Below are 17,670 nucleotides of genomic sequence, written 5' to 3' on the forward strand. Positions count from 1 at the left end.
GGTCTCATCACTTTGCCTGGCAGAGCCTCATTTCCCTCTCTGTAGAATGGTAATAGCAATACCCAGATATTTTTGCCATCTATCAAGCACTTGCTAATGCCAGGTCCTGCATGCCCATCAGATCCTCATTGCACTTCTACAAGGTAACACTATCCGCAACTCAAAGATCAAGGAACTCGGGCTGAAGAGGTGACATGCCCTGCCCAAGGTCACCCATGCTGTCGCAGGGGCATGGCCTGTGTCCTCTAATTCCTAACTCCTGGGTGATATCAACCCCTCTAGGTGCTCCTGCAGAGATCACTCAGGCTAGCCTGTGGTTCTGTGAGAGGCAAGTCCAGGACTTTGAAAAAAAAAAAAAAAAAAAAAGGCATCGTTATCAGCCTTGAAACCACCCAGAGCAGCTGCCCCCAGATCTCCCTGCTCCTGGCAGGACACCCACTCACTTGTTGAAGTTGATGAGCCAGATGGCAAGTTCGGCAGGGGCCGTCTGGTCCCAGTGGATGGTGTAGCCCTTCTGCAGGGTGACGACTGGCTGGTACTGCTGGTAATGGGTGCTCCTAGTGAGCGCCCCCTCCAGGTAGAGAGGGTGGCTGGGGAAGTCATTCTTGATGATCTTCATTCGCAGGTTACTGGTCTTGTAGGCTTGAATGTACATCTTTTAAAACCCAAAAAGGAAATATACAATGAGGCTATTACGAAGGGTTATTCCAAGAGTGTCTGGTTAACATCTGACTACGGACTGCACTTTCAAAGGTGCTTTCTCTTTACAGAACCCTTTTTAGAAGGCTTGAATGAAAGGCCAAATAAGGAGACATCTTTTCCTGCTGGTGAACGCAGCGCCAGCCTTACTGTGTAGTCTAGGTAATGCTTTCTGTGCATCTTCATAAAAGTGCTCTGTTGAGTTTCCAGTGGAAATTTGAGAGAGTCTGCATCATAGTCAGATGGCAAATTCTGGACAAAGAACAGAGATGTGGACGGGGGAGGAAGGGAAAGAGAGGCAGGGAGAACTTTTATAATTCTGCCCTAAAATGTAGCTCGCCTGTAACTGGCAGTTGCTGTGCCTGCTTCTCAGGGAGTGCCTGGGTGTGTTGGCCTGCTTCTCCCTCCTACTCCCCCTCAGTCTCTGGCCCCTGAGGCCAGTCCTTGTGGTGCCACAACACACTGGATGAATAAATGGTGCCTCGTTTCAGAGGGAAAACCGAAAGCCAGACTGTCAGCCATTGAGTTCCAGGGACCTTAGAGCCTGGATGCTTTAGCCCAGCATTGGTTTAAAACACTGCATCCTGTTTTATGGCACTTCCCAAATTTATAAAACAATATCCCCTTAACAGCCAAGAGCGACAATCACACCAATGTGCCATGATGTTGTGCTTTCGGAAGAAAGTGGTTATCTTCCCCTCTAGTTTTATTGCATATAAGATGGAAAGAGAAGCTTCAACCATGCCATCTGAGGAAACTGTCCTGAGTATCAGAGGTAAGGGGTCCACTGAAGATTCTGTAAGATGTAAAGTGAAGGAAAAACACTATTAACCAGTTGCCAGTTGTGATAACCTGGCAGGCTCTAACAATGTTTTGGTTTTTTCACAGAAGATAAGCAACATATCAGAAAGAAAGTGTGGGAAGGAAAATCATGGCTCCATATGAGATACCCAGACCTTGAGCTGAGGCTGCGTAATGCTGAAAGTGTGGATGCCAGGCTTGAGAGTTTGGTCATCCTTCAATTATTCAGGGCATGACTCCCCTCCATCAGTTCTCTTCTGACTCCTATCTTCCTCAGACCATCACATCCACCACTCACTCCCATTAGTGACTTGGCTCTTCCCCTGCCCACACCTGCCGCAGAAGCCTCACCCTGGCTCATGACACAGCTCCACCTCTCCCAGGGCATAGAAAATCCCACAGCCTAGGAGAGAGCTGCCTCTGCAGATGCACCATCTCCAGTCTCCACTGCGCTTTCAACACTGCCAGGCGCTCCTTCCACAAGCCTCTTGTCAACATTTTCCACTCTCTGCAGCAGCTCTTCCAAATCTGTTTCAATCTCTGGAGGTTACTTTTCTCAAACCCAGTCCCCTAATTCTCAGCACATGACATCACCTTCTCCTGTAGAGAGGAACACCCTCAACTTCCTGCCCTCTGCCCCGTCTTCCTCTAGTCCTCCTTCCTGCTAAATGCTAGCCCGGCCACCACCTCTGGCACCTACTCCCCTAGCTGCACCCTGTGCCCCCTTCACCTCCCTATGGCCCCTTTCCTTCAGCCTGACACCATCTCCCTCTCCTATTACTCCTCCACCCTAAACCACCATTTAGCTCTTTTCCAGCACCCACAGTGGTGACAATGGTGCCTGCCTTGTAGGATAGCTGTGAAGACAGCGTCTTCATTCATACGTTTCCTTCACTCCCTGAGACGACCTAGCTCACTAGGAACCTGACAATTCATTTTCTCAGGCCTCTCTCCATTTACTCATTTATTCATTAGTCATTCATCAAAACACTAGAAGTAACAATAATATAACAATAGCTAACTAATATTTTCAGTTCTGCCCCATTCTAGGCACTGTCTAGACCTGCCCTGTCCCTCATGTGGCCACTGAGCACTGGACATGTGACCAGTGTGATTCAGGATCTTGAATTTTAAACTTTAATACATTTAAACTTTGAAACAAAAGCAATGTAAATATTTTTCCTATCCCATTACTCTGATTTGATCACTACACATGATATACATATATCAAAATACCACACATGCTCCAGGAGAATAGACTATGATCTAGCAGTAAAAATGCAAAACGAAATTAAAAAGAAAACATTCACATTGAACACAACGCTATTGTTTCAGCAGGACTGCACTTCCCTTTGTTGAAAATTGAGTGGCTTGAGAGTATAAAACATACAGTAGGTTTTGAAGACTTAGAAAACAACAAGTGTTTAATGATTTTCGACCCCGGTTCATGTTAAGATGACAGTATTCTGAATAAAGTATTATTACAATTAAATTGTTTCTTTTTCCTTTTTTTCCCCCAAAGACGGGTCTTCACTGTGTTGGTCAGGCTGGTCTTGAACTCCTGACCTCAGGTGATCTGCCTGCCTTGGCCTCCAAAGTGCTTGGATTATAGGCATGAGCCACCACGCCCTGTCTTTTTGACTTTTTAAGATGGCTACCAGAACATTTAAGGATACATGTGTGACTTGCATTACATTTCTATTGGATAGGGCTGGTGAAACACTTTACATGTATTTTCTGAAGCCATCCCCAAAATCTCACTTGGAAAGTTCAACTATTATCCCAGTTTTATGGGTGAGGAAACAGGTTCCACGCGTCTGAGTAATTTGCCCAAGGTCCAGTGGTAAGTGTTGGAGCCTGACTTGAATCTAAGCATTGGACCCAAATGGTTCTTTTCTTAAGCATTTTGCTTACTGAGTGTTTTGACTTGAACTTTATAAAAATCCTACTGGGTGAGAGGAAAAGATAAAAAGAAAGAAAAAAGAGATTCTGTATCTCTCTGGCCTGAAACAGAGCCAGGCATACAGTAGACACTCACTGAACGCTTGCTGCATGAGTGAATGAGTGAGTGACCGGGCCCCAGAAAGGTGTCCCCACCTGTGCATAGCGACCGCTGCAGATGGCTCCTCTCCAGTCGGGGACGTTGATGCACTCTGGGTGCCGGACCAGCCAGTTGTCATCTTTCGTGAGGTAGGAGCCTGGGTACTCGGACACGGAGCCATCGACGTCATGGAACACAGATGTCTTATCCCCATCCATGTCCAGCTGGTTGAACCAGGGCCCAGGCTCTCCGAAGAACACTCTGGAAGTAATCTAAACAGAGCCCAGGAAAGTTAGGCAGGGCTGGAAGGTGAAAGGAAACTGCAGCCGTCATCGGGCCAGGGCGAGGTTTCCGATTTCCACTGACATTACAAGCCGGCCAAAGCAAAGATGCTCTTGGGCACAGAGAGAAACCGCATGGCTGACCCCTCCGATGCAGCCGGAGTAACAGTCAAAGGTTCACCGTGCCTCAACTCCCAGACCTAGCACATGCTCCTGGCCTCTGCTCACTGGAGGGTTGGCTGCTGTGGGTGAGTGTGGAGACTGCTCTGAAATGCGGGTTTCACCGACGGCTAGGATGGAGGAGGGGACTGAGGACTGTGTGTGTGTGTGAGAGAGGTGGTGGTGATGTGTGTATGAGAAAGGGCACACACACACACACACACACGGGGGGCATCCGTGTACGAGAGAAAATGTGTGTGGGGCATGTTTCAGGAAGACAGTTTTGTCGCATGAGCCCTCGCAGACTTCCATGCCAGACCTCTTTTGGGCCCTCAGTTCCCTAAGTAAAGACATTAAGTAATTTCAGTTTCACATCTTCTCCCTGAGCCTGCCAGGAACTGGGGAAACGGGCAAAAGGCAAGAGCAGGGAGGAGGAGGAGGGAAAAGTCTAGGAATCTGTAACACGAGGGAAGTATACAGGAGGCCTGGCCCCGCCTGGTCTCACGGGGCAGCCCTTGATCTTGATCTCCTAACCCTCAGCTCTTCTGCCCTCTGTGTCTAGGGCAAGGAAGCCTCTGTTTATAGTCTGCTCTTGGGGAGAGATTAAACAGAACACCATCAGTTAAGATTTCCCTTGGAAACTGTGGGGCTTGTTAGATTCTTCGTGCCAACACAGGTGGCCTGATCACAAGACTCAGTTTGTCAAAGTCAAGACCCTTGGAGGAACAACCTAGGAACCTCAATCCGCACGTCGGCTTCCTCCTGAGGCCTGCCTGGGTTTTCAGCAGGGAGTGAGCAAGCAGGCATTTACCCAGACCTGACCTGTGGGGCAACCTACGCTTGTACTTTTCCAGTTTGGATGCAGAGCAAACTGGGACATGGCCCAGCCTAGTTGGAGGAGGCTTTTCAACCCCTTGTGGTGGTGGCAATAGCTCAAACTCTGGGCCCCAGGAGACTTGTGAATCACCATCCAAAGTCTGGGTTTGCCGGGAGTCTGCCCTGGCGCCTCACTCACCGGAACGTCCTCAAAGGCAATGCCGGTCACGTTGTTATGGGGGCAGCTCTGCCAGGCATTATTCAGGCGGAAGGCCAGGGCGCTGGTGTGCCGGCCCTCCAGGGCCACGAACTTTCGGAAAGTGCAGTTTTGAATGTTGATGGGGCCGTCATAGAACTGAATTCCTCTGATCGGAAAATTCCTATGGAGTTAAGTAAGATGTCAGTCTAAATGCCATGTTGTTTGGAGGTGAAACAACAGAGCAGAGACTTCCTGAGTAAAGCCATTCCTGATGCCCACCTCTGGCAACTGCCCCTGACCCAGATCATGACTGATTTGTTCATTCATTCATTCATTCATTCATTCATTCATTCATTCATTTAAAGCAAGTATAAACACAGTAAGTGTCAATGGATGACTGCCTGATGAATGGATGGATGGATGAGTGGATGGATCGGTGGATGAGTGGATGGATCGGTGGATGAGTGGATGGATCGGTAGATGAGTATCCATCTAGTTGCTGGTTTGGAGTTTGGAGAATGGTCCTGTGTTTCAACATTTCCCCCAATTTTTCAATTATATAGTCATTGGGTAAAGACTGTAAATACCACTGCCAATATTATGTTTCTTGGGAAGGTAGAGCTGTTAGTCATTATCGCCTTAGTTTTAGTTGCTATAACAATTAAATCAGATTAAGACCCACAGCAGTTTCTCCTCTGTGAGTAAGCCTTTCACACTGGCAGTGTGCTGGCTTTGGGAAATGGGGGGAAAGAACACAGAATGGAAGGTGATTAACATGTTAAAAGTAATTGTGAGGCAACATTTTTGGCACCCCTGGGCAAAGGGGAGGTCCCACTGGAAAGCAAGACAGTGGACTGACAGGGAACCCCAAGAAGGCCCTGAGACCCAGAAGAAGGTGGGAAGGGGCAACAGGCTTGGAGATGGAGGCAGGAGAGACTGGACAAGAGCTGGTAACTTGAAGATTTTGCCTTGGCCTAGCACGGAGTAGGTCGCTCAGACACACTCTCCCATTGCCTCAGACTCCTGAGCAGGGCATGGGCAGCGAGGGTCTGTGGGGCCGGCTGGGCTTCCTGGTGGCCCTTCTTGGGCCAGGCCCCACTCTAGGCTTGCTCCTCTAAATCCAACATGTATGCTTGTGCTGGTGTCTCTACATCTGGGTCGGGCCCGTTCTCTTCCACAGCAAATATAAATAAGGTAGAATAATGGAAAAAGAAGCAGAAAAAGTATCTGCCCACAGGGAGAGGCCATACTCCACCTGTCCTTGATCTTCAACCCTGCGCTCCCTTCCATTCCAATATGGTTCCTGGAGGAAGTCCTAGGCACAGCAGTCATGGTAACATGCCTTCATGGGCACCAAAGACTCTTTGCATTTCTACGTTTTTATGTTTATAACTGATTCACATCATGGCCTTGAGTCCTGATTCTCATGGGATGGCTCCATGCATTTCTTCATTTCACGTATTTTAGGGGTAGTCCATTTTTACTAGCTCTATATTTAGGTTTTGCACTTCAGGCCCTGACCCAGCTCTATACAAGATGGATCAGTCAGGATTAGGACTGTGCGGTCTTAGGTTCCTACCTGCAGATGCGATTTGAGGAAGCTGCCTCTGTCTGACAGGCTTCCATAAACAGGGTCACCTCAGGAAGTCATCAGAGCATTCTGACCCTGGGAGGCTGGCAACCCTTGGCAAAGAAATGCTGAACATGCAGACTCAGGGTCATGCATACAATGCTGAAAGGGACTGCTCCATCACTCAGGTTACACAGAAAGAAGGGCTTCTCACCAGCTCGTGCTGAAGGAGATTGTGATTTTGCCTTTGCAACGTCTTTTCCACGTCCAGTTGTGTTGGGAGTTTTAGGTCTATGTGTATTTAGTGTCCTGACTAATAGAAATTATATCTTCCTAGAGGAAGAGTAGGAAGCTCAGGAAGATAAGAAGGGCTGATCTTATCACCAGGAGCACAGGGGCCTACTCACAGGCTCAGAGCCCTGCTCTCTGGCTTGAATTCACATCTGAGCAGAAACACGAGCAGAAGGAGGAAAATTTCCCCACCACTGACCCAGCCTGTGGCCTTCCAAGAAATTGACTGAGTCCATTTTCCCTGTTTGCTCATCAACCCTCCAAGTCACCCACTCACTCTCCACCCGCCTGCTTCACGTCTGACCTTCATTTACACTCCCCCAGCTGTAGAGCCCAGGACTCCTTAGGACAGTCCCGCTTTTCTGTTGTTGAGGATGTCTGACTGTTAAAAAGATCCATCCTTCTTGCACTAAGCCAACCCTAAGCCATAGGGCCATGTAGAATGAGTCGCAATGTGCACAGCAGCTCTGAGGACATGTAACAACATCCCTCATGTGATGGCCCTGAAGTGGTGGTCCGTCTCCTGGCTGAAGACCCCAATCTGCATGTGACATGGCTTTGGCTTTTGTCACCCTCCTGGTTATTCTCCATTAACTGTGCTTCGTCCTGACTCTATCACTGGGCCATCTTCAGGAGTGGATGAAACACTCCAAGTGAGTCTGCTGTCACAGAAAAGGACTCAACAGTCCCTGATCCCAGACACCAAATTCCCATCAACAAAGGCCAGGAACGCATTACGCATTTTGATGGCCACATTGCCCTGATGCTCATATTCAACACTGTTTTTTGACTTCTGTCTCCCCATTTCTGATTTCATCCCTTAATTGTTAGTCTCAGTCACCTCAGTGATTCCTCTGGCTGGTACAGGACAGAAGAATTCATAGTCAGCAGGTAGAAACCACCCATTAACTTTTTCCCTTCCATCATAGCCACTTAGGCTAAGCCATGCAGAACAAGGAGCTACCAGGGTTGCAAACCTACTGGCCTATAGGGAGGGTCCTTCCGCTATGGTCCACGCCGCCGGGGCCCCAGATCCTGTTGTCCATCATTTCTGTCCCCACGTTGCCACTCTCGCCAACAAACAAGCTGTTCTTTATCTCCTGCTTGGAGCCTTCATCATACGGGAAGGTTCCACCGCTAGAGAGAGAAAATGTGTGAGGTGAGATGTCCAGAGACAAGGTCCCACAGAGGGCCGAGCACAGTGACAGTCGCCCTTACCTGGCCAGGGTCAGGCCGATGCCATTGTCAGCAAACCTGTGGATGAGAGCAGATTGATAGTCAGAGCATGCCGTGGCTTCACCTTCAGTGGAGTTGTGGAGAGGACTCTTCCTGTCCTTGGAGTCATACTGAACACGGTGCAGAGGAAGGAGACTCTACGTTAGCAGAGGGGTTGCTCAGGAAGTTGTGGCTCTCCTGTTCACAGGAAGGGGGTGTGCTGGGTCCCCTCCCACTCCGACTTTGACTCTAGAGAGAAAATGGGGACCCCAGTAGCTCCCCACGTTCAATGGTATTCACAATAGGCAGACTGGGCTCCATGTGTCTCCCTCTCCAGCTCCCATCCTCTGTGACTCCAGGCCTTAGTTTGAGGTTGGATCAGGAGAACTTTGAGGGCCTTCCGCTCTCAGGCCCAGCACCACAGAAAGGTGGAGTATGAGAATGGACTTCTATTTTTCTTCTTTTACCATCTTCACTGCTGGTTCAGCCATAGAGAGAAGCACCAATAGCTACTTTTCAAGTCCCCAGGAAGTCAGGCAGATGCTGGCCCTGAGAAGGGCAGAAGTCATTTTGCAATTGCACTGGGGCCATCTCATCAGCTCCCTTTCACCTCTGTCCTTTTTAGGGGTCAGATGAGCAAGCTCCAGGGGGGCATGTGATTGTGAGGGACAAAGGATTACACAGAATCCTGAGCTGAGCCTTCAGTCCATGCTACCACAGACTTCAGAGCCAAATACAGCGGCCACCTTCACTTCCTGTGTTCAGGGGTAGATTTAACTGGTCTCCACGCCTCTGCTTCTCCCATCTGTACTGTCCACCCTGCCAGGCTCATCTCAAAGTACCATTCTCACCAACCCCTCTGCTCCCTAAAATTTCCATGGCTTTTTAACCTTCATAGACCCAAGCTCCAGGGCCTGGTGAATCCATCCCAGCTGCACCAGGCTGGTCCTGGGGGCCAGGACGCTCTCTAGCGCCCAATGTGCTTTTTCATACTCTGCCCACCCTCTTTCAGGACACAGGGAACTTTTTCTTTTTCCAAAGCCCATTTAGTTCAAATCCATCATTCCAGGCCTATCATTAGGGCATCATCTTCTCCATTTATTTTCCAAAACTTCCTGAGTCTTGTCTCCCAGACCCCTCCATGGCTTTTCCTCATTGCTTCTGCCCCCCAATGCCCAGCTCTTCATCCCCTCATTCTCCACTATGTCCCTAGGAATGTCACAGAGACTTATAGTTCCCATGCCCACCGACCCACTGATGACTCCAAAATCAGGTACTTTTCCGGCCTGCACTTCCCCAATTTGGGACCTTCCCGGTAAATGTCTCATGAGCATCTCAAACTTAGCATGTCTGAAACAACACAATTTTCTTCTATCCAAGCCCGTTCCCCATTCCAAAGGCTCAGTTTCAACCAAGCTCTCATGACCTGCAGTCCTCTCTCATCTGGACCGTGGCAGTAGTATCTTCACTGGCCTTCCTGCCTCCAGGAGTGCCCCTCCCATCCCTGCCTGCAGCCAGTGTTTATACAGTGACCTTCCTGACATGACTACAATGGCCAAATGCACCAGTCTTTGAAGGGATCCCAATCCTCTGTCAGTCCCTGACTGTGCCAACCTTGTCTACGTGTAGGACCACAGCCTTGGTGCCAGTCAGATCCTGGGCCACCGTGGAATGAATCTAGTAGAGGATTAAAAGATACACCCACTTTGGCAGGAGGGGTCTTCAGAGTTTTTCTTGCTGCCCTAAATCCAACATTTACCATCTCTTTAGGAACCCAAACTCTGAGACGCCCAACAACCAGAACCAAGAAATTTACCAAATTTATGATATTGCAAAGAATTTTAGCACTGACACCATCTAGTTTCTCTTCAGTCCAGGGCTTCCACCCACCTTTTGGTAGTGCCCCTCCCAAGGATGCTGTAGGGTCTGCTCTAGGGATGAGCAGCCTGGCAGCTTACCCATTGACTGGTGCCTCATGTGGTAGGAAGGTTCTTCCTTCTCCAGAGCTGAAACCCGCCCCATGCCTATCACTTCTGCCCTCTAGAGCCAATCAGAACCAGCCTGCCCCCTTCCCCTAAATGCCCTTCAGAAACCCAGAATCAGCTCTCCTTTCCCTTTCCTTCTTCTTAAAATGAATGACTTCTCTTCTCCTGTGCAAAATGAAGACCCCCTCGGCCAGGTGCAGTGGCGTACGCCTGTAATGTCAACCCTTTGGGAGGCCGAGGCAGGCAGATCACAAGGTCAGGAGTTCGAGACCAGCCCAGCCAATGTGGTGAAACCCCATGTCTACTAAAAATACAAAAAATAGCTGGGTGTCGTGGTGCATGCCTGTAATCCCAGCTACTTGGGAGGCTGAGGCAGGAGAATTGCTTGAACCCAGGAAGCGGAGCTTGCAGTGTGCTGAGATCACACCACTGCACTCCAGCCTGGGTGACAGAGCAACAATCTGTCTCACCAAAAAAAAAAAAAAAAAAATTGAAGGCCCTCAGTCTCTCTGTCTCTGTTTTTGGTTTTGTTTTTCTGAACTTTTTTTTCCTATTGTTTATTTTTGACCACTGCCTACTGCCATTCTATGCCCCAGCCTGGCTGGGTGATCCGAAGGTCTTTGAAACTCCCCGTCTCTGTCTTCCACGTGTCTTCCTGGGGCTCCATTGCTAAGTCAGGTTCTCCTCAGGTCTGTGTGTTTCTAAGCAGCCTTTCTCTCCCTCCTCCTCTCTCTTGCACTCTGTCAATGCTGTGTCTCTGCTTTTCTCCTCACATACTTTTCAATTTCTCTTGCTCCCTTTCACCTTTATTACTCGTTTAATTGGTCACAATAAAATAGAGAAATATGTTTATTTCCTAACAGGGTTTCTGATTTCCCATTTTTTAACACAAAAGGCAGACAAGGAGACATTTCACAATATTCCCTGAAAACAAACCCCAGCTCCGCTGCCTGCACCTTCCGGTCCTTGTCCAGTGTGTGCCAGTCACTCACGCAGGGACTGAGAGCTCAGCCTTTCTGAGCCTTTCCCTGCCTTTCTCATCTGGGTCTTGCAGTCCAGTGAACTGTAGCCCCAAGCTCCAGTTCAGACACTAGCTAACTGCATGACCTTGAGAAATTCACTAAACTGAACTTCAGCTATCGTTTCTCAAATGGAGATCATAATTTCTATCTTTGAGAAACATGGTAAGAAATGAATGCAACCAAGTCTTCCCCGCAGTAAGTGCCTAGAATATTCTGGCTTCTTTCTTCTTCCCTCCCTTAGCTGATGACCGTGTGACCTTGAGCGAGCCAAGCCCAGTGACTATTTGGAAGCAAATCACAACAGCACCTGGTACTGTGGGCTGAAGCCAATATGCTGCTTTCAGGTTTTGTTTTTTCATTTTTTTTCTTTTTGGTCACTGCCTGCTGCCATTCTATGCCCCTGCCTGGCTGAGGGACCAGAAGGCCAAACGTCAGTATGTCTGGCTTCCCCTCTCTGCTTTGCTCTCCTCTCTCTGTGGGGCGCTGGGGGAAGACACGTCATGCCCACTTTGTGCCAAAGCCACACGCCGCTCTGACTCACCGGCAGCTGTCCAGCCACACGTCCCCGCCACGCAGCCAGGCCCCGTGGTCCTGGTTCTTGTAGGCAATGAAGTGCCTGATGATGGCTGGCTCCCGGGGCTTCAGCGGGTCGGCTTCCTGGTGAGGACTGTATCTGCAGCACACCATGGGGAGGGCACAGGTGGCAGTGTGGGGGGCATGCCTCTGCTGACTCCCTTCTTGGCTCTGTGAGCCTCTCTCTACTCACAGTGCCCAGGAAGGCACTGAGTACACAGAAACCCATTCTCATTGAATGAACCTTCTGAGCTCATTAGAGAAGCAACAGGTCTCTCCTCCATGGCCCAGCCCATGCGGGCTATAAACAGGGCACCTTTGTTTTTCGTCAGTACCACCAAAGAGCCTGCCCCCGAGTGGGGGCAGAGCACAGAGGAAAGTTCAGCTAGCCAGTCCCAGCAGCACATGCAACGCAGTGCTTGTGGCCCAGCAGGAGAGTCTGGGGATACACTGCTCTTCCACTAACTGGCAGGTCACCTTGAACTGGTGCCTCTTCTGGGGACTTCTTAGTTACAAAACACAGTACACTATCGTGTTACCAGTGTTACCCACTTTTGATGGAGACCAAGCAACTTGTCTCTTTAAAGGGGATTGTTTTTGCTAATTACCTTGAGGTTTCAAAAGTACCTTTTAAAAGTTGCCCCTGGCCTTTGCCTGAACAGCAGGTTTATTTATAGGAATGACCTGCATATTCTTTCCCATTAAATTGATGAAATTCTTCCCTTCTATTCTCTTCACCCTTTCATCCTGGCACCTCTTGTGGCGGTGCTCATTTCTGCTGACTTACCAGGTATTCACTTTGCTTCAGGATCTAAAGACCTCTGGGAATTTCTATCTTCCTTTGGCTATTGGAGCTGGAATCCTAATTGACTTTACCCTGGCTCAAGTTTTCACCATTGTACCCCCAGCAACTAGCTCAATGCCCAGCACAAACCAAGACCTCAACAGATGCCATGAATGAATGAGTGGCTGAAGGAGGGGGAGGCAGGAGTTGGACTGCAAGGTCACCATGGACTGTATCTTCCCAATGGCTGATTACCTGGCAGAGATGATCGAGAGGAAGGGCCGCTTGTCTTTGGCAGAGGCCTCGGTGGTTTTGACTCCGTTATCTATGATCATGCCAGCCTGCAGGGAAGAGACATTCAGGGACACATTAGCTTCTACTGCGGGCTGCAGGCGTCTTCTCACACCCAGCCTCACTGCATACCTCTGAATGCTCCAGGAAAAACAGCTCTGTTCTCAGGCTGCATCAACAGAAGTAGAAGATCTACAGTGAGGGAGGTGAAGACACCGCCTTATTCTGCATGGCTCAGACCAAATCTGGAATATTTGACCTCTTTGAGGAGCAGATATGGAAACTGAAGTCTAGAGAGGCATGTGTCTTGTCCAGGGCCACATGGTACAGTTCATGTGTGGAACCCACACTGCTTTGGACAGTTATTAGCCCAGGCCTCAGGTCAACAACAGGTGTTAATGCTTAGGAAATTTATCTGCTGTGATTTAAAGGAAACGCTGAACCTAAGTCCTGTGTTTACCTTAGGCAGGGGTCAGTGACCTTCCTGCGGTCTCATTTTAGCTCCTGCCTGACTTGAAGAGAGAATCTGGCTTTCTTGTTTGACTCCAAACACGTCCCCTTTGTCAGCTGTGGGGTAGGGAGAAATCGCATGGTGCTGCCCAGGGAGGCCACCATGCAGTCTTCACTCCTTTCCGGATTCTCTTGGCCTCTTGTGAATGCTCAGACCCGGATTTCTCTTCTTTAGATAACTGGAGGGCACTGTGGCCATTCATTCTCCAGCTGGCTTATCATTCGGCAGTGGCGATGTGAGTCAGGTGATGTGGGGTTGACTCGCAGCTCTCCACTCCTGCTAACTATGACTTCACTTCTTTAGCCTCAGTCATAGCGTCTGCAAAATGGGCTAGTAACACCTACATCACATGATGGTTGCGAGGACCGGATAAGAGACCCCAGGTGACACCTCCTGGGACAGGTCCCTCTCAGTGTGGATGTGGAGTCAAGGCTTACTGGGCATAAACACCAAGGACGGGGCCTCCTCCTTGGCTCAGACAATGGAATCAATGCAGCTGGAGGTTCCTCTTCACTTTTTCCCTCTCTACCCCAGAGAGTGAGACCTGCTGCCTTCCTCAAGGCTCGTCCCTGTGCACACCTGTGAGCCCTTGCATGCTGCTTGTTGGAAACCATCCACCCACGTGTACTCCCTGCTTTCCAGCCTCTCCATACCTGCTAGGTTCTATGTGGCCCACCTCCCTGCTCATGGGAAGCCTTCCCAAGTTGTGGGTGTGGGGGATGTCTTGACAAGCAGCCAATACATTCTCTCCACTGTTCCCCTGCCACCAATAGTGATACGCCCCTGCACCTGCCTCTATATGGAGACAGCTCTCTGAGGTCCGTGCCAGTCTCAGAAATGGCCTCTCTGATACCCTGCTCTAATTCTCCTCCGTCAAGGCAAGACTGTTGTTCTTCCTCCTCTGTCCCCTGCCCCATGACATTGCCCTCTTTCCTAGTTCCTGGGATACAACACTGCCCAGAGATGACTCTTCTCTCTCTGCCACCCAGCCCCAACCTGCTCGTCCCTTGCCCTACCCCATCTCGTAGGTGTAAGCACATTCTGAGACATGCTCCCTTTCAGTCTTCTCTCTGGTTGGGCTTTTTTCATCTTTTTACTTTTTGACTCTGCATGTATCTGTTACCCTTGAGGAGTATCAGTTTCTTCATCAGTACCATTAGGGATTCAACCAGAACACCAGCCTAGGCATTTGGGAGTCTCCCGGCACACTGCCCTGGCATCCTTGAGACTACCTCTGCCCTCACAAACAGCGTCTCTGATCTCAGCTGTGCCCCAAGCTCCATTCCCAGGCCCCATGACTCTGGTCTTGACTGCCATCCTTGCTGGGATGTCCTTGACAGACTCAAGATCCCACTCATCTCAGGATGCTCTGTCCCACAGTGCCTAGCTTGGTGCTAGACACAACAGCAGGTGCTTAGGACATGTTGATGAGCAAATGAAGATGACTGGGGACTTTGTGTCCCACCTGGCCACTTAGCTCTGTGCAGATGCAGCATTCATTTCCCAAGAAATAAGACAAGAGGGAACAGCAGAGAGCATGACAATGCTGCCTCCCCCGTCCTTCAGAACCATGTCTCCGTTTCCTTCTGCTTATAGATCAGGCTAACTTTTCATCATTGAGACCGCATCCATGACCACCAAGGGAATTGCAAGCAAATTCAGGTGCCCAGCTTAGGCAGCTCTCCCCCGTCAACGTGAGTGAAGGCACAACTTGCTGCTTCTAGCTCTGGGCACGTGCTAAGTCCACGCCTGTACGGGAACCACCACAGGAGATTCGTGTGAAGAATGTGGCCAATGGCCTGGGAGCCTCGCAGGGCTGCTCCATCTTCTTTGGGACCAACATGAAGAAGGCAGTTGTTCCCAGCTGTCGCCAACTGGCCACCCTGGCTCTAATCATCTGCAGGCCTGGGAAGGGGACCGAGAGGCTGGCCGGAGAGGCGCAGTCTGGAAAGACTTACCCGGTAGTTGGAATGTGCTCGGTTGTTATGGAATTTTCCCAGTGGAATGTGCTCTGAGTAACCTGGGGAGTACATTCCCACGGAGGGCCCTGTCGGTACGTGGTGGAAAATGAACCAAAATCCAGTTTCCTGTTGGGGAAGGACACAAGGGGAAAGCCACAGCATTCAGCCCCAGAGAGCTCCTGAGCCAGGCAGCCACACAGCCCACCCTGAAGGGTGGGTCTAGTACCCAGTGCCAACACCCACGCAGGCCCTCAATGCCCACCCCAGCACACCTCCATGTGGTCTGGTCTGGAAGGAAAAGAGTGCAAAGTAGAGCCCACCACAATAGTTCAAGCCCCGCAGGGGTTCCTACTCTATCAGACACAGCTCAGAATGGATGTGTTTCAATCACTGCAGGGCTTAAACTCCTCCTACACACAATGAGAGGATTTCATGAGTGTTCTCTGTGTGCCCCTTTCATTCTACAGATAAGGAAGCTGAGTCCCAGGTCAAGGTCAAGGTCCCATGGAAGGCCATGAGCAGGGCTATGTGGACGGCATGCTGTGCTGCCACCCTGGCCGCCACCTCCCAGCTGTGTGTGTCCCCGGGCATGTCAGTGCTCCTAACCTTAGCTTCCTCCCACATCATAGGGGGTTAATAACGTCACCGGGTTATTGCAAGAACGTCACCTCGTTCTTGCAAAAATCGAATTATGTGAGCTTACAACACTGATGTGTCAGGTACCATTCTAAGCTAAAATCATGGCATTCTAATATGATTTATTATACATAAAGTGTTCAGGGCTAACTGTGGTCACCAGTATTATGAAGTGACAGGGCTGTCCTTTAAAACCAAGTCCAAAGGACGCCCCCGACCCACCACCCCCAGTCTATTCTTTTCCTTCACTGCAGCTAAGCCTGTCTGCATGGATGTCTGCACTTGGGGCTCAGAGCACACATGTTTCAGGGTACACCTCAGCTGTCTCCCTGCCTCCAGCCCCTACCCTCATCTTCTACCAGAGAAGGGATATTTCTGCTCACCTCAGATCCTGCAGCGGCGCAGTTGATGAGGTTGTTGTTAGGATTGGCCATCCAGAAGGTGGACACGGCACTGCAGGGAGGGCAGAGATACCTGAGGTCAAAGGGCCACCAGGGGTCACCCTACCTCACGGTGGGCGCAGGTCGGGACTCTGATATTGGCCTGAGAGTCTCTTGTCAGATATTTGAGAAATCGTTGATTTGTTGATCTGAAACCCAGTTTTCTCATTAAAGTGTGGTGCTAGTTTAAGCACTTAAAATGTTCAGAAATTAAAATGAGCATGGGTCTTGAAAATAGAAGCCATGTGTGAATGATGTCAGAGTGGCTCTAAAATATGCATAGGTCAGAAGAACCCAGGAGCATAGCCCTTTCTAAGGGAGGGGTCCTGCATTTGGAAGGCTAGCTGCACCAAGTCTCTCTGTCCTCTGTCTTCTCTCTGGAAAAGGTCTGTGTGGTGGGGTCCTTCGTGGCAGCCGAGGTGGCAGCTGCTTCCTCTCATCAAAGAGCACCGTGTGGATCAGGAGAAGCTCCACAGATGAGAACAGGGGCCCTCTTTGGACAAGAAAAATGCACATGAGGCAAACTGAGAAGGGAGAAGGGAGAAGACGCCCTCCTGCCTGCTCTGCAGGAAGCTGGAGCAGTAGGTGGTTAAGGGCTGTGAGGCTCAAGCTGTGCAGAGCCCCACAGTGCTGGGCTGAGCTGAGTGAACACATGCTCACACATCCACACCCCATCCCCTGGCACACAGAGGGGGGGTCCAGGCACTTACTTGCAGTCCTGCCTGGGCTTGGGGATGTACCCGGGATAGGAGTCCTCGGTGATCATCTTGCACATCTTACTGTCACGGTCTGAGGGGAGGAGGGTTCCAGACTTGACAAGCAGGCCAAGACAGTGGTCAAAGGTGTTGCGTTCCTCTGGTCCGTCTTCCGTGAAGAAGCAGTGGCCCAAAGAGTTGTAACCCACGACGTCCTTGATCTGCAGGGGCCAAGACAGGGAGGCTCACCAGGCATCCAGTTATTCATGCACTCATTCATTCATTCAGCAGACGCTGAATAGTATCGCCCGTACACCAGGCCCTGGGAGGAGCACTGCAGGTTTGGAGATGAATATGACAACAAGGGATGGGCCTGGGGAAAGTGGAACAGGGGATGGGATGGTGACTTTTAAAATTCCTTTCCAGCTGAAGGAGTTGGGGGTGGTGAGGCTCTATAGGGTAGGAAAGAGGGCAATATATCATAAATGAGAAGGTGAATCCAAGAGAGGCCATGGACTGGACCACGTGCACCCACTCTGATGAGCACACAGCTGAGTGCCTTGTGTACAAGGACTTACCATGGAGGGACTCCACTGAGTAAGGGTGGAAGAGGGAACTCCGTCTAGGAGCAGCCCCTGAGCTGGGGCAGGTGCGCTTATTATTGAGACCAATATTCATGCTCCTCATTGTATCCTCATCC

At 50.1% G+C, this 17,670-nt stretch overlaps 1 protein-coding gene and 1 long non-coding RNA gene across 5 annotated transcripts in view; one reads left to right on the plus strand and one right to left on the minus strand.

The window, feature by feature from the left end:
• CEMIP (cell migration inducing hyaluronidase 1) overlaps positions 1-17,670 on the minus strand; it is a 178,189-nt gene that overhangs the window by 13,346 nt on the left and 147,173 nt on the right. For all 4 annotated transcript variants that reach the window (XM_035303983.3, XM_054257295.2, XM_078326909.1 and 1 more), the window contains 10 exons: positions 16,986-17,191; positions 16,219-16,288; positions 15,197-15,325; positions 12,692-12,777; positions 11,621-11,752; positions 8,076-8,111; positions 7,839-7,994; positions 4,997-5,177; positions 3,598-3,813; positions 444-655 (listed from right to left, as the gene is read on the minus strand). In XM_035303983.3, coding sequence (XP_035159874.1) covers positions 444-655; positions 3,598-3,813; positions 4,997-5,177; positions 7,839-7,994; positions 8,076-8,111; positions 11,621-11,752; positions 12,692-12,777; positions 15,197-15,325; positions 16,219-16,288; positions 16,986-17,191 — 1,424 coding nt within the window. The remainder of the gene's footprint in view (positions 1-443; positions 656-3,597; positions 3,814-4,996; positions 5,178-7,838; positions 7,995-8,075; positions 8,112-11,620; positions 11,753-12,691; positions 12,778-15,196; positions 15,326-16,218; positions 16,289-16,985; positions 17,192-17,670) is intronic.
• LOC118154500 (uncharacterized) overlaps positions 1-17,670 on the plus strand; it is a 42,019-nt gene that overhangs the window by 10,675 nt on the left and 13,674 nt on the right. The window lies entirely within an intron of this gene.

This window comes from Callithrix jacchus, chromosome 6 (genome assembly GCF_049354715.1).
Source record: "Callithrix jacchus isolate 240 chromosome 6, calJac240_pri, whole genome shotgun sequence".
Lineage (NCBI taxonomy): Eukaryota > Metazoa > Chordata > Mammalia > Primates > Cebidae > Callithrix > Callithrix jacchus.